At 35.6% G+C, this 16,138-nt stretch overlaps 1 protein-coding gene across 4 annotated transcripts in view; it reads right to left on the reverse strand.

The window, feature by feature from the left end:
- The window catches only part of NCKAP1 (NCK associated protein 1), a 113,533-nt gene that overhangs the window by 64,060 nt on the left and 33,335 nt on the right, over positions 1-16,138 (reverse strand). For 2 of the 4 annotated variants that reach the window (XM_003309356.6, XM_001148485.8), the window contains 6 exons: positions 13,760-13,852; positions 13,501-13,557; positions 12,655-12,797; positions 12,481-12,571; positions 6,210-6,347; positions 5,349-5,397 (listed from right to left, as the gene is read on the reverse strand). In XM_003309356.6, the coding sequence (XP_003309404.1) occupies positions 5,349-5,397; positions 6,210-6,347; positions 12,481-12,571; positions 12,655-12,797; positions 13,501-13,557; positions 13,760-13,852 (571 nt within the window). The remainder of the gene's footprint in view (positions 1-5,348; positions 5,398-6,209; positions 6,348-12,480; positions 12,572-12,654; positions 12,798-13,500; positions 13,558-13,759; positions 13,853-16,138) is intronic. The other 2 variants (XM_016950144.4, XM_016950143.4) reach the window with 1 other exon arrangement.

Below are 16,138 nucleotides of genomic sequence, written 5' to 3' on the forward strand. Positions count from 1 at the left end.
ATCAGAAATTTCTAATTAACATATAATGCAGTAATCATTACAGTTGTTATAATAACTTAAAAATAAAGCTTATCTTGGGCCCCGGTGCTGTGGCTCATGCCTTTAATCCCAGCACTGCGGGAGGTTGAAGTGGGAGGATTGCTTGAGCCCAGGAGGCAGAGGTTGCAGTGAGTCGAGGTTGCGCCACTGCACTCCAGCCTGGGTAACAGACCCTGTCTCAAAAAAAATTTTTTTAATGGCCGGGTGCTCATGCCTGTAATCCCAGCATTTTGGGAGGCCAAGGCAGGCGGATCATGAGGTTAGGAGTTCGAGACCAGCCTGACCAACATGGTGAAATCCCGTCTCTACTAAAAATACAAAAATTAGCCAGGAGTGTTGGCGCGCCCAGCTATCCAGGAGGCTGAGGCAGGAACGTCACTTGAACCCGGGAGGCCGAAGTTGCAGTGAGCCGAGATCATGCCACTGCACTCCAGCCTGGGTGACAGAGCAAGACTCTGTCTCAAAATATATATATATAATTTATATATATATAATATGCATACATACATAAAGAGAATCTACTTTCCTAATCATGAGAATAAATCATAGCATCTCACATTTTAATAGCATCCTCACATTTTTAATAGCAATTTATAGTTCATTAAGTCTTCTCATATATATTATTTCAAATGATTATCCTGTGTAGTAGACAAGACAGGTGGTATTCTTTCTTTTTTTTTCTCTTTTTGGTAAAGATGGGGTCTTGTCATGTTGACCAGGCTGGTCTCAATCTTTTGGTCTCAGGCCATCCTTCCACCTCATTCTCCCCAAGAACTGGGATTACAGGTATGAGCAACTGCACCTGGTCCATATGCTTCTTATAGTTGAAGAAGTGAAGGGTCATTGACTTTACTAAAATACTATTAAAGTAATAAAGCTAGGACTTAGCCCCAATTATTCATCCTTAAAATCCAATACTTTCAATATATTAAGTTGCTCTTTATTATATGAATTCTAAATATCTTTTTTATCTTTTGTTATCTAATCTGGAAATCCTATATAAATGTATAATTTTATACATGCTGACTGATATCCTCTCTAGTCTTCTATACTAGGACGTAAGACCTCATCTTTCATTCACTGAACATCTACTCAGTGTCTACTATATATACAAGGTTCTGTAGTGGGCCAGTTAGAAACCAATCCCATTTTCTTTGAGACTTCCCTATGATTCTCAATAATCACTCCCATGTTTAAACTCCTATTATAGCTGTGCAACTATCTTGACACTTTAACATAAAACTTGCCATTTATCTTTTGATTCTTAGCTCAAGCTTCCTTCTTGGGTCACTAGAGAAGCAAGCTAACTCTGTAAGTAGGCATATTTTGTAGAGTCATACACACATATTTAACTTCTTTGACTTGAACTATACAAAAATATTTTTCATACAACAGGGCCCCTAAAACAAGCCAATTATTCAATCTGGCACACAATCAAAGAAACAGAATACATGTATGAAAGATTAAAGAGCCCTCAAGAGAAATTTTGTTTATAAAACATTATCCTATTATGTACTTGACTTTCCACCCTAATATCAAGTGAAATCAGATTTCACTTAGTGTCTTGCACCTTTGTATGTTAACACTTACAAAATACTTGCTACTACTAATACAAAGTTTCTCTGAAAATTTTTATCACTTACAAGTTAAAAGTGTTTGTTTTTAACATACGTGTTATGAGTTAAAGTATATTTATTTGTTTAAATTGGACCAAAAAAGGCAAATGAATTTAAAATAGATTGCCCAGGCTGGGCATGATGGCTCACACCTGTAATCCCAACACTATGGGAGGCCAAGACAGACGGATCACTTGAGGTCAGGAGTTTGAGACCAGTTTGGCCAACATGGTGAAAACCCCATCTCTACTCAAAATACAAAAATTAGCCAAGCATGGTGGTGGGCACCTATAATCCCAACTATTCGGGAGGGTGAGGCAGGAGAAATGCTTGAACTTGGGAGGTGGAGGGTGCAGTGAGCTGAGATCATGCCACTGCACTCCAGCCTGGGTGACAGAAAAGACTCAAGTCTCAAAAGAATAAAATAAAATAAAATAGATTGCCCAAGATTAGGGGGATGACTTATTAATTAAACTACACATCAATCTCCTTTACCAAAATTAGGATGAAAGGACAAAAAAAAAAAATTTAAAAGTAGCTCTTAAAACAGAAGACCAAGTCTTGACAAGAAAGTTGAAGAAAATCTTTGAAGGCAGAAAGCAGATAAAATTGGACTATCAATATAAAAAACAAGGCAGAAATTAGTAATCCAAAACTCTGGAGATAGGAAAAAAAATCTTTCCTAAGGAGTCTCCCAAGTCCAATCAACAGACCCAAAAATGAACCCTAAAATACGTATCAGGATAATTAATTTTACAACTGTACTTCAAGTGCTGGGTCCTCAATATTCTAGGTCCTGCACAACTCTTAGCATCGGGCTATAATCTAGAGCAGTGATTCTTAAACTTTAGCTTGCACCAGAATCACTGAGAAAGTACATTAAACAGATTGTTAAGATCCATCTGCAGAGTTTCTGTTTAGTAGGTCTTGGGTAGGGACCAAGAGTCTGCATATCTAAGAAGTTCCTAGGTGTTGCTGATGTTGCTGGTCTAGGAACCACACTTTGAACTAATCCAGAACAAAGGTCCAAAGAAAGTAGACTACCTATTGAAGAAAAATCCTAGTCCGGGTAGTAGTTCCAAAAAGAGAAGTGCAGAATTTGAGGCAACTCCTAACCTCCAGATTAGCTCTACTCAGGGTTCAAACACATGAAAGAAGCAAAATTCATTCCTTATTTTGGCAACTGTGGTTATCCCAAATCTGCCTTCTCCATGCCCATATATTCCCCATTAGGGCAGCCTGCTTCCTGACCGACTTACCGGCTCATTACACAAACTCATGCCATCAGCATTCCCGTTTAAAATAAAGACCAGTGGGAAGCAAAATCCAGAGGTCACTAATGACAGCTAACTCTACTAATTAACTCAATTATTCAGCTGTACATCCATAAGCACAAAACAACTAATAATTACCACACAACCGAGCAAGATCAAAACTCTGAAAGCTGTTTTTCTAAATAAACTATGAGACAAAGCATGATAATTTCACTTATCTTTATAGAAGAAAATATAAATATCACAAACCTGGTCAATGTAAAAAATAATATAATTAATAAAAATAGCTAAGGCCAGATAGTATTGTTAAATTTCCCCTCTTTCATACTAAAAACACACTACTCAAAGTTATCAGTCCATAACGAGACTAAGTATTGGAACAGGGTATTTAGAAATGTTCATAAATATTTCACAGTGATTTTGGAGTAGAAACCTAATAATCTGTTAGACTGAATCTAGTAATAAAAACTATGAGCTTGTATTTTATGTCTTTATTACTTTTTCTGGTAATTCTAGTAATTCATTTTCTTTATTTTATTAAAGGATCAATCCAAAAAATATTAAAGAAGAAAAACTAGTCCTTCACCATAGTTTGAGAAACACTGTAATAAAAAGTCAACAAATACAGTCATCTCTCAATGTAGGAGATTGGTTCCAGGACCATCAACAGATACCAAAATCTGTGGATGCTGAAGTTCCTTATATAAAATGGCGTAGTATTTACATATAACCTACACACTTCCTCCTGCATAATTTAAATCACCTCCAGATTACTTGTAATACCTAATACAATATCTACACATCACTTCATTTGCGTGGACTCAATGTAATACTCATTATGCAGTAAGTTTTGCTTTTTGGACCTTTGTGAAATTTTTTCCCGTATTTTAATTGGCTGTTCACTGAATCTCTGGATGCAGAACCCCAGGATATAAAGGGCCAACTCTATTCTCTAAAGGTTAATAAATCAAGAACAAAACCTGTAAGAATGAAAAAACACAAACACTTCAAAATTATTCCCCTGTGGCAGTGAGCCTAGGGGTGAGTAGGAGGAATTTATCTATATTACAGAAATTCTCATTCTGTATTAAACCTGTGTGTCTCCATGGAATAGTACACAGCCATAAAAAATGAATTCATATCCTTTGCAGTAACACGGATGGAGATGGAGGTCATTATCCTTAGGAAGCTAAGGCAGGAACAGAAAACCAAATACTACATGTTCTTACTTATAAGTGGGAGCTAAACACTGAGTATACATGGGCACAAAGAAAGGAACAACAGACACCAGGGCCTACTTGAAGGTTGGGATAAAAAAAACGACCTACCAGGTACTATGCTTATTACCTGAGTGACAAAATAATCTGTACACCAAACCCCCATGACATGCAATTTACCTATAGAACAAACCTGCACATGTATGCATGAACCTAAAAGTTTAAATAAAATCTCTTTTGAAGCTGATAAACAAACAGCTTAAAAGCAAATACAACAAGCTATTAGAAGTCATAGAAACTTGGTGGTAGATTTATGGGTGTTCATTCTACAATTATTTCAACTTTCTTGATGTTCACAATAAAATGAAGGAAAACAAACAAACCAAAAAAAAAACCTTGTGTCTATTTCTCTCATAGTTTGTAAGCTTCTTAGAAGCAGAAACTAGTACTTTTATCTCCTATGCATCTAAAAAACTGCCAAACATACGAGTAATTTATTAAACTGAAGTGAATTAAAACCAAAAACTTTAAGTGAACAGATGTGACATTTAAATAATCATTAAAAGCAAAACCAAAATTTAGTTTTGAAGGTTATGTTGAAAGGCAATATAACGTAGCCCATGAGCCTTGGAGTTAGGCTGGGTTCTTATCTTGTCTTTGGCACTCACTAGCTGTGTGGCCTAAGCTTTAGATTCCCCAGCTTTAAAACAGACTACCTGGCCGGGTGCAGTGGCTCACACCTATAATCCCAGCACTGTGGGAGGCCGAGGCGGGCAGATCACCTGAGGTCAGGAGTTCGAGACCAGCCTGACCAATATGGAGAAACCCCCGCCTGTACTAAAAATACAAAAATTAGCCAGGCATGGTAGCGTGTGCCTGTTGTCCCAGCTACTCGGGAGGCTGAGACACAAGAACTGCTTGAACCCAGGAGGCGGAGGTTGCAGTGAGCCGAGATTGTGCCACTGCACTCCACCCTGGGTGACAGAGCAAGACCTCATCTCAAAAAAAAAAGAAAAAAAAAGAAAAAAACCCCACAAACAGACTATCTACTCTGATAGGATCAATATGAGGACTGAAAGAGGTAATGGACATAGATGGGTTAGCACAATGCTAAGCACAGAGGTAGTAACCATGTCACCTGCTATTTTTCTCTAAAACATAAAGCCTGGGGAGTAATCATAACACTAACCCATTTTACTTACAGATAATCCACTTTTCCATTGCATCCAAAGAGAGGTATTCACAAGGCATCTTAAAAAGAGAATATATACATTTGCAGTTAAAAGAAATTCTAAAAAATATTCCATATTGAGCCACTCTCCTCCCTTTCTCCTGGTAACTTACTACCTAATTCTTCGCCCAAATACTACCACAACAAATTTGAAGAGTTGGATAAAAGTTTTATTACCTATACTGAAACTTGCAGTCAATAAACAACGAGAGGTGTGCCCCTTTCACATCTGCATACCCTCAAACCTCTCTTTAAAAAAATATTGTTGCTAATTATCTTTAATCTGGTAAATGACAACTTATCAATTTCTCAAGCCTATTTCAAAGTTTACAATATTCCAAAAGATAAAATTTTAGTCAAGTTAAAAGACATTTATGTGTCTGAATACTCACTGTCTCACCAAAATCAGTAGCTATGTGTGTGTATTCTCCATATGTGTGACACCTATGTTCATAAATACAGAGAATAGACTGAAAAAAATATAATGGAATATAACAATGATTTTGTCTACTTGGTTCTACTTGGTGAGATTTGGGGTGATTTTTGTTTTTGCTTTATACTTCAAATTCTTCTACCATGATAAAGCAAAACAAACTTTTAAACTTTAAAGAAAAAAGTACTCATAGTATTCACCATATTAATTTATCACCAGTTTTCATTAAGACTCTAAAGCTAAAAAATCTGAACAATATGCGTTAAGTAATGAACATTTTATAACGAACTTCAACTAATAAGCTAATGCTAATTAGAAACAAACTGCAACAGCATTGCTGAACTATTATTTTTTAAAAGTCACTTTATTTTCATTCAAAAGAGAAAAACAGAACCATACAGTGTCGGACTGCGCTGGATTAAGCATTGTACTAGGCGCACTGATGAGGCTCAATAACTGGGCATTTCTCCACTGGTCAGCTGAAAGATTCCTTCGAGGATATACCATTTGAAGAGAAATTAGTGCATCTGAAAGAGACTAATTAAAATACGAAAAAAAAGCTGAAGAATAATTTTCTTTCCTTTTCTGTTTACATTGCAGCTATAATTGCTGTGTGTTTCTAACTATACCATCATAAAACAACACAGCCTAATTATAGCCATGCTCCTTATAATATCTGAGTTGGGTTGTGGCTCCTCTCCTCTAGAATTTTTTTGCTAACGTTATAAAAGCTACACAGATTCTGCGTTTTTGAGCAAAAGCTTAGGTCAGAAACTCATGTTATTTTCTTAAAGGTTAAAATACGTGGCAATCTTGGGAACTTTATTCCAAAAGGGATAGACAGCCCACTGTCATCTTTTTACCAATGCAAGTTTCCATTCTGATAGTTTCTGATAGTTCCAAAAGAAAAAGACTTCAGGGTTATATGACTAAGTGTTAATAAAACTCAACATGCTTTATATTTCTCTAAAGAATGTCTTATAAAAATAATACACCGTACCTCATCTTAATAAATTACTTAACTTCTCTTTATCAACGGGTTTGTTGATTACAGCTTTATTATCAAGGTATTTAACGTTTCATCTCAACTGTTTCTTTCTTGCTTTCATAAATGTCTTTTGCTATTAATCCCTACTTCCTAAAAATTCTGTAAAGAGTGATTCTTTTTTTTTTTTTGAGACGGAGTCTCGCTCTTTTGCCCAAGCTGGAGTGCAGTGGTGCGATCTCAGCTCACTGCAAGCTCCGCCTCCCAGGTTCACGCCATTCTCCTGCCTCAGCCTCCGGAGTAGCTGGAACTACAGGCGCCTGCCACCACGCTCAGCTAATTTTTGTATTTTTAGTAGAGACGGGGTTTCACCGTGTTAGCCAGGATGGTCTCGATCTCCTGACCTCCTGATCCGCCTGCGTCGGCCTCCCAAAGTGTTGGGATTACAGGCGTGAGCCACCACGCCTGGCTGTAAGAGTGATTCTTTAATCTGACTGCACACAGAATGCCAGAGAAGTCTGTTCTGAATACAGAATACAGGGCTGTAACTGAAATTTAGTGAAACTGAACCTCTGGAAACAGAACCCCACAATCTACCATTTTATTAAGCTACACAAAGTGATTCTGACGTAGCCAACTAAGAATGTTTTAAAAATTAAATAATGTAATTTTTTAAATCCTGGGAAATTTGGGAGGTTGTTATGTTATGGGAATTTACCACTTCCTCTAGATTTTCTAGTTTGTGCGTACAGAGATGTTCCTAGTAGTCTCTGATAATATTCTGTATTTCTGTGGGATTGGTTGTGATATTACCTTTCTCATTTGATTGTGGTTATTTGCATCTTCTCTCTCTCTTTTTTCCTTGTTAATCTAGCTAAGAGTCTGTCAACCTTATTGGCAATCCTTTCAAAAAACTAACTTTTTGTTTCACTGATCCTTTGTATGGTTTTTGGGTCTCAATTTCATTTAGCTCTGCTGTGATTTTGGTTATTTATTTTCATTGCAGGCTTTAGGTTTAGTTCATTCTTCTTTTTCTAGTTCTTGTAAGTGCAAGGTTAGGTTATTAATTTGAGCTATTTTTATCATTGTTTCAGTGCCATAAACTTTCCTCTTAACACTGCTTTTGCCACATTCCAGAGGTTTCAGTATGTTGTGTCGCTATTTTCATTTGTTTCAAAGAATTTTTTTATTTCTGCCTTAATTTCATTATTTACCCAAGTCATTCAGGATAAAATTGTTTAGTTTCCAAGTATTTGTGTGGATTTGAGAATTCCTCTTGGTATTGACTTCTATTTTTACTCCAGTATGGTCTGAGAAGATGCTTGGCATGATTTTAATTTATTGAGATTTGCTTTATGAAACCAGGAATAAACAGAAATCCTGAACAGACCAATAATGAGTAATCAAATTGAATCAGTAATAAAATACCTACCAACCAGAAAAAGCCACAGGCCACATAGATTCACAGCTGAACTCTACCAGACATACAATCCTATTGAAACTATTTCAAAAAGTTGAGGGGGAGGGGCTCCTCATCATTCTATGAGTCCAATATCATCCTGGTACCAAAATCTCGCAAAAATTCAACAACAAAAAAAGAAAACTACAGGCCAATATCCCTGATGAACATAGACACAAAAATCCTCAACAAAATACTCACAAACCAAATCCAGCAGGACATCAAAGAGTTAATTCACCATGATTAAGTGGGCTTTATTCCTGGGATGCAAGGTTGGTTCAACATAAGCAAATCAATAAATGTGATTAACCACATAAACAAAAATTTTTAAAACACCATATGATCATCTCGATAGATGCAGAAAAAGCATTCAATAAAATCCAATATCCCTTCATGATAAAATGTTCAACTAACTAGGCATCAAAGGAACACACCTCAAAATAAGCAGTGCCATCTATGACAAACCCATAGCCAATATACGGAATGGGCAAAAGCTAGAAGCTTTCCCGTAAGAACTGGAACAAGACAAGGGTGTCTGTACTCCTACCATGTCTGTACTCCTACCACTTCTATTCAACATAGTACTGAAAGTCCTAGCCAGAGCAATCAAGCAAGAGAAAGAAATAAAAGGCATCCAAATAGAAAAAAAGGAAGTCAAAGTATCTCTTTTCATTGACAATATAATTCTATACCTAGAAAACTAAATGACTTTGGCAAAGTCTCAGGATACAAAAATCAACATACAAAAATTAGCAGTATTTCTATACACTAATAACATTCAAGCTGAGGACTCAAGAATAAAATCCTGGCTGGGCACAGTGGCTCACACCTATAATCTCAGCACTTTGGGAGGCCAAGGCGGGCTGATTACCTGAGGTCTGGAATTTGAGACAAGCCTGGTCAACATGATGAAACCCCATCTCTACTAAAAATACAAAAATTAGCTGGGCGTGGTGACAGGCACCTGTAATCCCAGCTACTGAGGGGGCAAAGGCAGGAGAATTGCTTGAACCCAGGAGGTGGGGGTTGCGGTGAGCCAAGAGCCAAGATGGCACCACTGCACTCCAGCCTGGGTGACAGAGTAAGACTCCAACAACAAAAAAACAAAAAAAAAAAAAAAAAAAAAAAAAAAAAAGGGAAGGAAGGAAGGGCAAGCAATCCCACTTACTAATAGCCACAAAAAAATAAAATAACTAGGAATACACCTATACACCTAACCAAGGAGGTGAAACCTCTCTAAGAGAAGAACTAGAAAACGGTGCTGAAAGAAATCACAGATAACACAAATAAATGGAAAAGCATTCTATGCTCATGGGCTGGAGGAATCAATATCATTAAAATGACAATAATGCCCAAAGCAGTTTAAAGATTCAACACTATTCCAATCAAATTACTGTCATTTTTCATAGAATTAGAAAAATCTATTCTAAAATATATATGGAACCAAAAAACAGCCTGAATAGCAAAGGCAAAATAAAGAGACAACTTACAGAATGGGAGAAAATAATTGCAAACTATGTACCCAACATAGGACTAATATCCAGAATCTATACGGAACTTAAATCAACAAGAAAAAATCAAACCACCCCACTAAAATGTGGGCAAAGGACGTCAATAAACACTTCTCAAAAGAATACATATAACCACCCAACAAACATATGAAAAAATGCTCAACATCACTAATCATCAGAGAGATGCAAATCAAAACCACTGGTAAAATGGGATACCATCTTACACCAGTCAGAATGGCAATTACTAAAAAGTCAAAAAAATAACAGATGTTGGCAAGGCTACTGGAGAAAAGGAAATGCTTATACACTGTTGGTGGTAATGCAAATTAATTCAAACCCTGTGGAAAGCAGTTTGATGACTTCTGAAAGAACCAAAAATAGAATTACCATTCAACCCAGCAATTTCATTACTGGGTAGATGCTCAAAGGAAAATAAACTGTTCTACCAAAAACACACTTGCACTCGTATGTTCACTGCAGCTCTTTTCACAATAGCAAAGACATGGAATCAACCCCGGTGCCCATCAACACTGGACTGGATAAAGAGAGTGTGGTATATATGCACCACGGAACACTATGCAGCCATAAAAAGGAACAAAATCATGTCTTTCTGCAGCAACATGGATGGAACTGGAGGCCATTATCAAAAGAGATTTAATGCAGAAACGGAAAACCAAATACTGATTGTACTCACTTATAAGGGGAAGCTAAGCATTGGGTACACATGGACACAAAGAAACAACAGACACTGGGGACTCCAAAAGTGGGAAGGAGGGGGATAAGAACTGAAAAACTACCTATTGGGTACCATGTTCACTACTTTGGCAACAGGATCATTAGAAGCCCAAACCCAGCATCACACAATATACTCATTTAACAAACCTGAAAGTGTACCCCATGAATCTAAACAAGAAACAGGAAAACAAACCCTGGCAAATAAAAAATAGTGTTTTATCAAAATTCTAAGGTATCACAGAATATTAGAAAAAAATCAAGATTGGAAAATAAGTGGTCTAAATTCGAATGAATTATCCTATGTAATTATCAATAACCTACTATATACTGAATATGTTAATGTGCTAATGCCTATATAGAACTTAAAAAGCCAAGAGCCTAGCTTGGAATTTTCAAGAGCCTGTCAAGGAAATTTTCAACACCTAAGTGGAGAAAGAACCAAATCTAAAATAGCTAAATAAAAACAAGACCATACATGATTAGGGAAAAATCCTAAATGGATCCAGAGAGAAAAGAGGAGAGGAATAGAAAAGACAGTTCCGGGTGGGGAAAAACCACTACTGATATTAGAGATAGGAGATGACCATGATATGTGCAGCATTTTGAGGAATTCTGATACTTCCATCTAAAATGCTGATTTTTTTAAATTTCAAAACTGATGCCATCTACTAGCTTCTTGCAAACTAATGATTCAACCAATTCCAAGACAGAAAACCTATATAAATTTGTGTATAATGTAGCTATGCAAATCTGGAAAGAATTCTTCAGAATTTTCATGGGAGTAAAAAAATACAAAGAAAATTATTGGTGTTAACTGTATGTCAAGAAAAAAGCACAGTGGCCAGGCGCAGTGGCTCATGCCTGTAATCCTAGCACTTCGAGAAGCTGAGGTGGGTGGATTGCCTAAGCTCAAGAGTTCGAGACCAGCCTGGGAAATATGGTGAAACCCTGTCACTACTAAAAATACAAAAAAATTAGCCAGGCATGGTAGTGCATGCCTGTAATCCCAGCTACTCTCGAGGCAGGGGCAGGAGAATCACGAGCCCAGGAGGCGGAAGCTCCAGTGAGCTGAGATTGCACCACTGCATTCCGGCTGGGGCGACAGAGCGAGACGCTGTCTCAAAGAAAGAAAAAAGCACAGACTTACACAAGGTAAATAGTTTAACTTTTATGATTCAAAGAGAACAATGTAGACCAAGATTCTAGTATCCTGGGCTTCAGTTCTAGTTTTGCCACTATTGTTACCAAATGACTTACCTTGTCATGATACTGCTCCAGCCCTTAATCCTTAGCTATAAATAATGAGACTGGATGAGATACCTATGAATGTCCTTGAAGTGTTCAGAAACTACCATTCTGTGAATCAGCCCTTCTGCAGAGAATCCATAATGACAAGACTACTTAAAACCAAAATTATTTCATTAAGAACTATTTTTAATATCTCTTAAAAGATAGTCATTTCAAATTATTTTCATAAAACCCGTCATTTTTTAAGAGACTATAATAAAGTTAAAATTTATCAAACACTGTACTTTTTAATAAAGTAATTCATTTAATTCTCATAAGAACCATATGAAATAAGTGCTATTATTATTCCATTTTTACTGATAAGAAAACTGAGGTATCGTGAGGTTAGTTAAGTAACTTGACAAATATTATGTAATTTGCAGAATTGCTATTAAAACCCATTAGTGTGAGAACAGACCCTCTCAAATACCATACGGTAAATCCTATTGTTTAGTGCTATATTAAAATCTAAAAAACTATAATGAAATCAATCAATATATTCTTGAGTCTCTATACACTATTCTGAATCTCATTAATTAGTTCCCTGTCTATAATTAGATAAAAGCACACATAACTATCACTTATATCCCATTATAGTATTTTTCAAAAACAAGATTATCCCTTTATCCAACCATCCATCCTCATGCTATGTTATATGCCCATTCTCTCATATGCCTAACAGCTGCCTCTTACCTTGCTATGGGGTACAAATTCTTCCATCATCTTCTTTAAAGGGTTTTCATAATCCACAATCATCTGGCCAAGGCGTGGGTATTCTCTGTCACTTAAAACAGACATATCAAATTTCAATGAGTTGTAATCCATCAAACTGAGCATTTTAGAAAGACTTTTATAATGCAAATCTACCTTGCTCCATGAGTCATTTCATGGGCATAGTTGTATAATCCAATGATTGCCTTCCTTTCTTCAATTCGAGACAGCAGTATCATTAGTGTTGTATAGGTTATAATTAAATCTAAGTAGTTCTTTGTTAAATCAAAGTTTACAGTCTAGGAGAAAAAAAAATCAAGTTCAACTACTTCCTATTTCTTAAAATTTTAAACACACACAAAATCTTCATAGAAGCTATTGAGAGCTAATAATTTTCTGTATTTATTTTATCCCCGTTCTAAAATGCTAATTCCTTTCACTAAAAGCACATCTAAAATTTGACAGTTACAGATAACAGTTTTGTGTCTGACACAATTTTATGGATGAAAGAAAAAGAGCTTGCGATCACTATATTCAAACTGGTAACAGTTCAAAAGAATAAAAGCCAGAATAAGGAACACTGGTGCCAATCTCACGAAAGAGGAAAAAAATTATTCTTTTTAAAGTTCACCATTAAGTAAATGGAGACAATTTTCACTTTGACTTCTTGTATCTAAAAATTATCATACTAAGAAACAGTCCATCAAGTATGCCTTTTACAGAGAAAATATTATCCACTTAACTTTTCAAAATTGGGCCTATTAAATAAAATACTAAAGTTAACGTGTATTTCCCAATATGTACAAGACTTATACTCAGTGACAATCAAAACAAATAAAAAGAATACACACTTTACTTTTTAAAAAAGCTATAAAACAAGCCAAATTAATAATGCTAAAACTTTATATGCTAGTTACATAATCTAGCTAAAGAAAAGCAAGTGGTCCCCTGAGCTCTTCTGGAAACAGAATAATTGGACATTTTTCTGAAAATGATACTTACAATATCAAAGAAGACTTGGCAAACGTCAATAGTATTCAGCAATTCACAAACATGGTCCTGAAAAGAAATACTTATTTTAATCTTTTATCTGTATAAATCTGTTTAAATTCAGAAAACACAAACAAATAAGGTATGTTTTAAACTTCAGTTCTGGAAGAATTTCAATTTTATTATTTACAACTGACACAGCAATTCACACAATTAATAAACATTTAAATCTACTTCTGAAATGTTAAATATTATATATTAAAATACATACCTTAAATTCCATAACATCTACAAATGTGAAGTAATATAATGCCAGATTTTTCAGAATCTCTGATTTTTCTTTCTGTAGTTGTGCAAGCTGTTGCTGTAAAAACAAAATTAGAATGCATTGCTCATAGAGAACAAAAGTATTTAATTTTACTACGAACTATCTTCTTTTATGACTGCTATATGGAAGCACAAGCTTTTAGAATATTTCTAGATGATTACGGCTTTTTAAAAAACCAAAGTACTCGAAACAGCAACTGCTAATAGTGATCAGCAACTGACAGTGTGAGGCTATAAAACAAATCAAAGCATATTAGTACCAAATTGCGCTACTATTAAGGAAAATCTGAAAGTGTTAGGAAAAAAAGTATCAAATGAACTCTTAAAAAATTAAAAACAAGTCATGAGCATGATCACATTACTAGAAGTGGGAGAAAAGAAGGTGAAAAACATTACAACTCACACTACAAAAAAACAATATGCTATATAAATTTGGAACTTACCAAAAAGAACATCCAGGTAAAGCCACGTTACGCATGCAAAATAAAATGTAGATACAAACATAAAATACGGTAACGGTTCCCTGACCAGATCCACAAAACACAATAATATATTAAACAAAAGCAAAAACCACAACAACAAAAAAGAAATGAGAAAGAAGCAAAACTAGAGTTAAGACATGAAAGAGGGAAATGTGAAAGACAAATAGTATTTTAATCAACTGTATAATTAAATTTACAAAAGTCCCAATTTTTCTTTTAAAATCAACTATTGATATAATTTCTAAAAGAATCTAGCTATTTTTAATGCCCTATAAGATTCTCAGAATTCCAATAAATGATCTAGAACCTTGACACTCTTGAGTGTAGTTTACTGAATAGCCACTCCCACATCATTCAGGAGCTTGTTAGAAAAGCAGAATCTCAGGCCTACCTCAGATCTACTGAATCTGAATCTGCCTTTTAACAAGATACCCAGGTGTTGTAAACACACATTAAATGTGTGAGAAGTTTATTCAGAACATGAGAAAATTGGAAAATATAAGTGGCTCAAAATAGCAGATTTGCTATCAAAGCCCATACAATGCTGAGGCCTCCATATAGTTCTGAATTACACGCAGGAACATTAGGGGGAAGATGCATCCATACATAATTGTACTGAACCACTATGATAAGTCAGAAAATTTACAGCAGTGAGCCTAACATCAGAGGAATATATATATATTTTTAACTACGAAAAGCCTATTTAAAACAGCAAGCAAAAAAAAAAAAAACCAGCAAGCACAGCAGTCTGGAAGACCCTACTATTATAGGGTAAACCACCCTAAATATTGCACTCCCTGAAGACATTTAAAGAAGTAATTCTATCTAGAAAATATTCACACTCAAGCCTGTAATCCCAGCACTTTGGAAGGCCAAGATGGGTGGATCACCTGAGGTCAGCAGTTCGAGACCAGCCTGACCAACATGGTGAAACTCTGTCTCTACTAAAAATACAAAAATTAGCTGGGCATGGTGGTGCATGCCTGTAATCCCAGCTACTCAGGAGGCTGAGACAGGAGAATCGCTTGAACTAGGGAGGAGGAGGCTGCAGTAAGCCTAGATCGAGCCACTGCACTCCAGCCTGGGTGACAGAGATGAGACTCCATCTCAAAAAAAAAAAAAAAAAGAAAATATTCACAAATGAAATATTTCATTACTACCCCTAAATACCAGACAAATTAAGATATATACTTGTAGTGACTATTTTTAGCTTCATCTGAGAGTAGCTGACTCTATTTTGCACAACATAATCTGTTTCAGAACGATTCCATGTTTATATGCACATTTTAATCATTACTACTCCAAAAACATCAAGTGAATACTTATTACCTTATTTGACAACATTAAACATTTAGAATTGATGTCTTAGTCCTTTTTCCTGCTTTTCAGTACTTTAAACTTGAGTTTCAAAATACAACAGGTGAAAGTACATTCATAATAGTAAGATATGAAGGGTATAATTTGGTTTATATTGGGCTTAATAATCCCAATTTATTTTAGTTGCCCTAGTATAATTTTACTAATTGTGTCCCCTTTCCTTCCAACTTCAGTGTCCTAGTCTGAACAATAAATAATACGGTCACCATCTTACTATGAGCCTTAAATGGTCTTAAATACAAACCTCATTTTCCATATTAAGAACCTAAGACCTACAGACCTTAAAAGAACCTTCTTAAAGTTACAACTACTTAATGACAGAGCCAAGATTGGAAATCTCATCTCTTTACTTCTGAAAGTGTTCTTTCTACCATTCTACATGCCCATCATCTCCCTTTTTAATACAATCTCATAGGCTACATTTCTCATTCAACTTTATTTCCCCCAAAGCCATATATAACTAG

Source organism: Pan troglodytes, chromosome 13, assembly GCF_028858775.2.
Source record: "Pan troglodytes isolate AG18354 chromosome 13, NHGRI_mPanTro3-v2.0_pri, whole genome shotgun sequence".
Lineage (NCBI taxonomy): Eukaryota > Metazoa > Chordata > Mammalia > Primates > Hominidae > Pan > Pan troglodytes.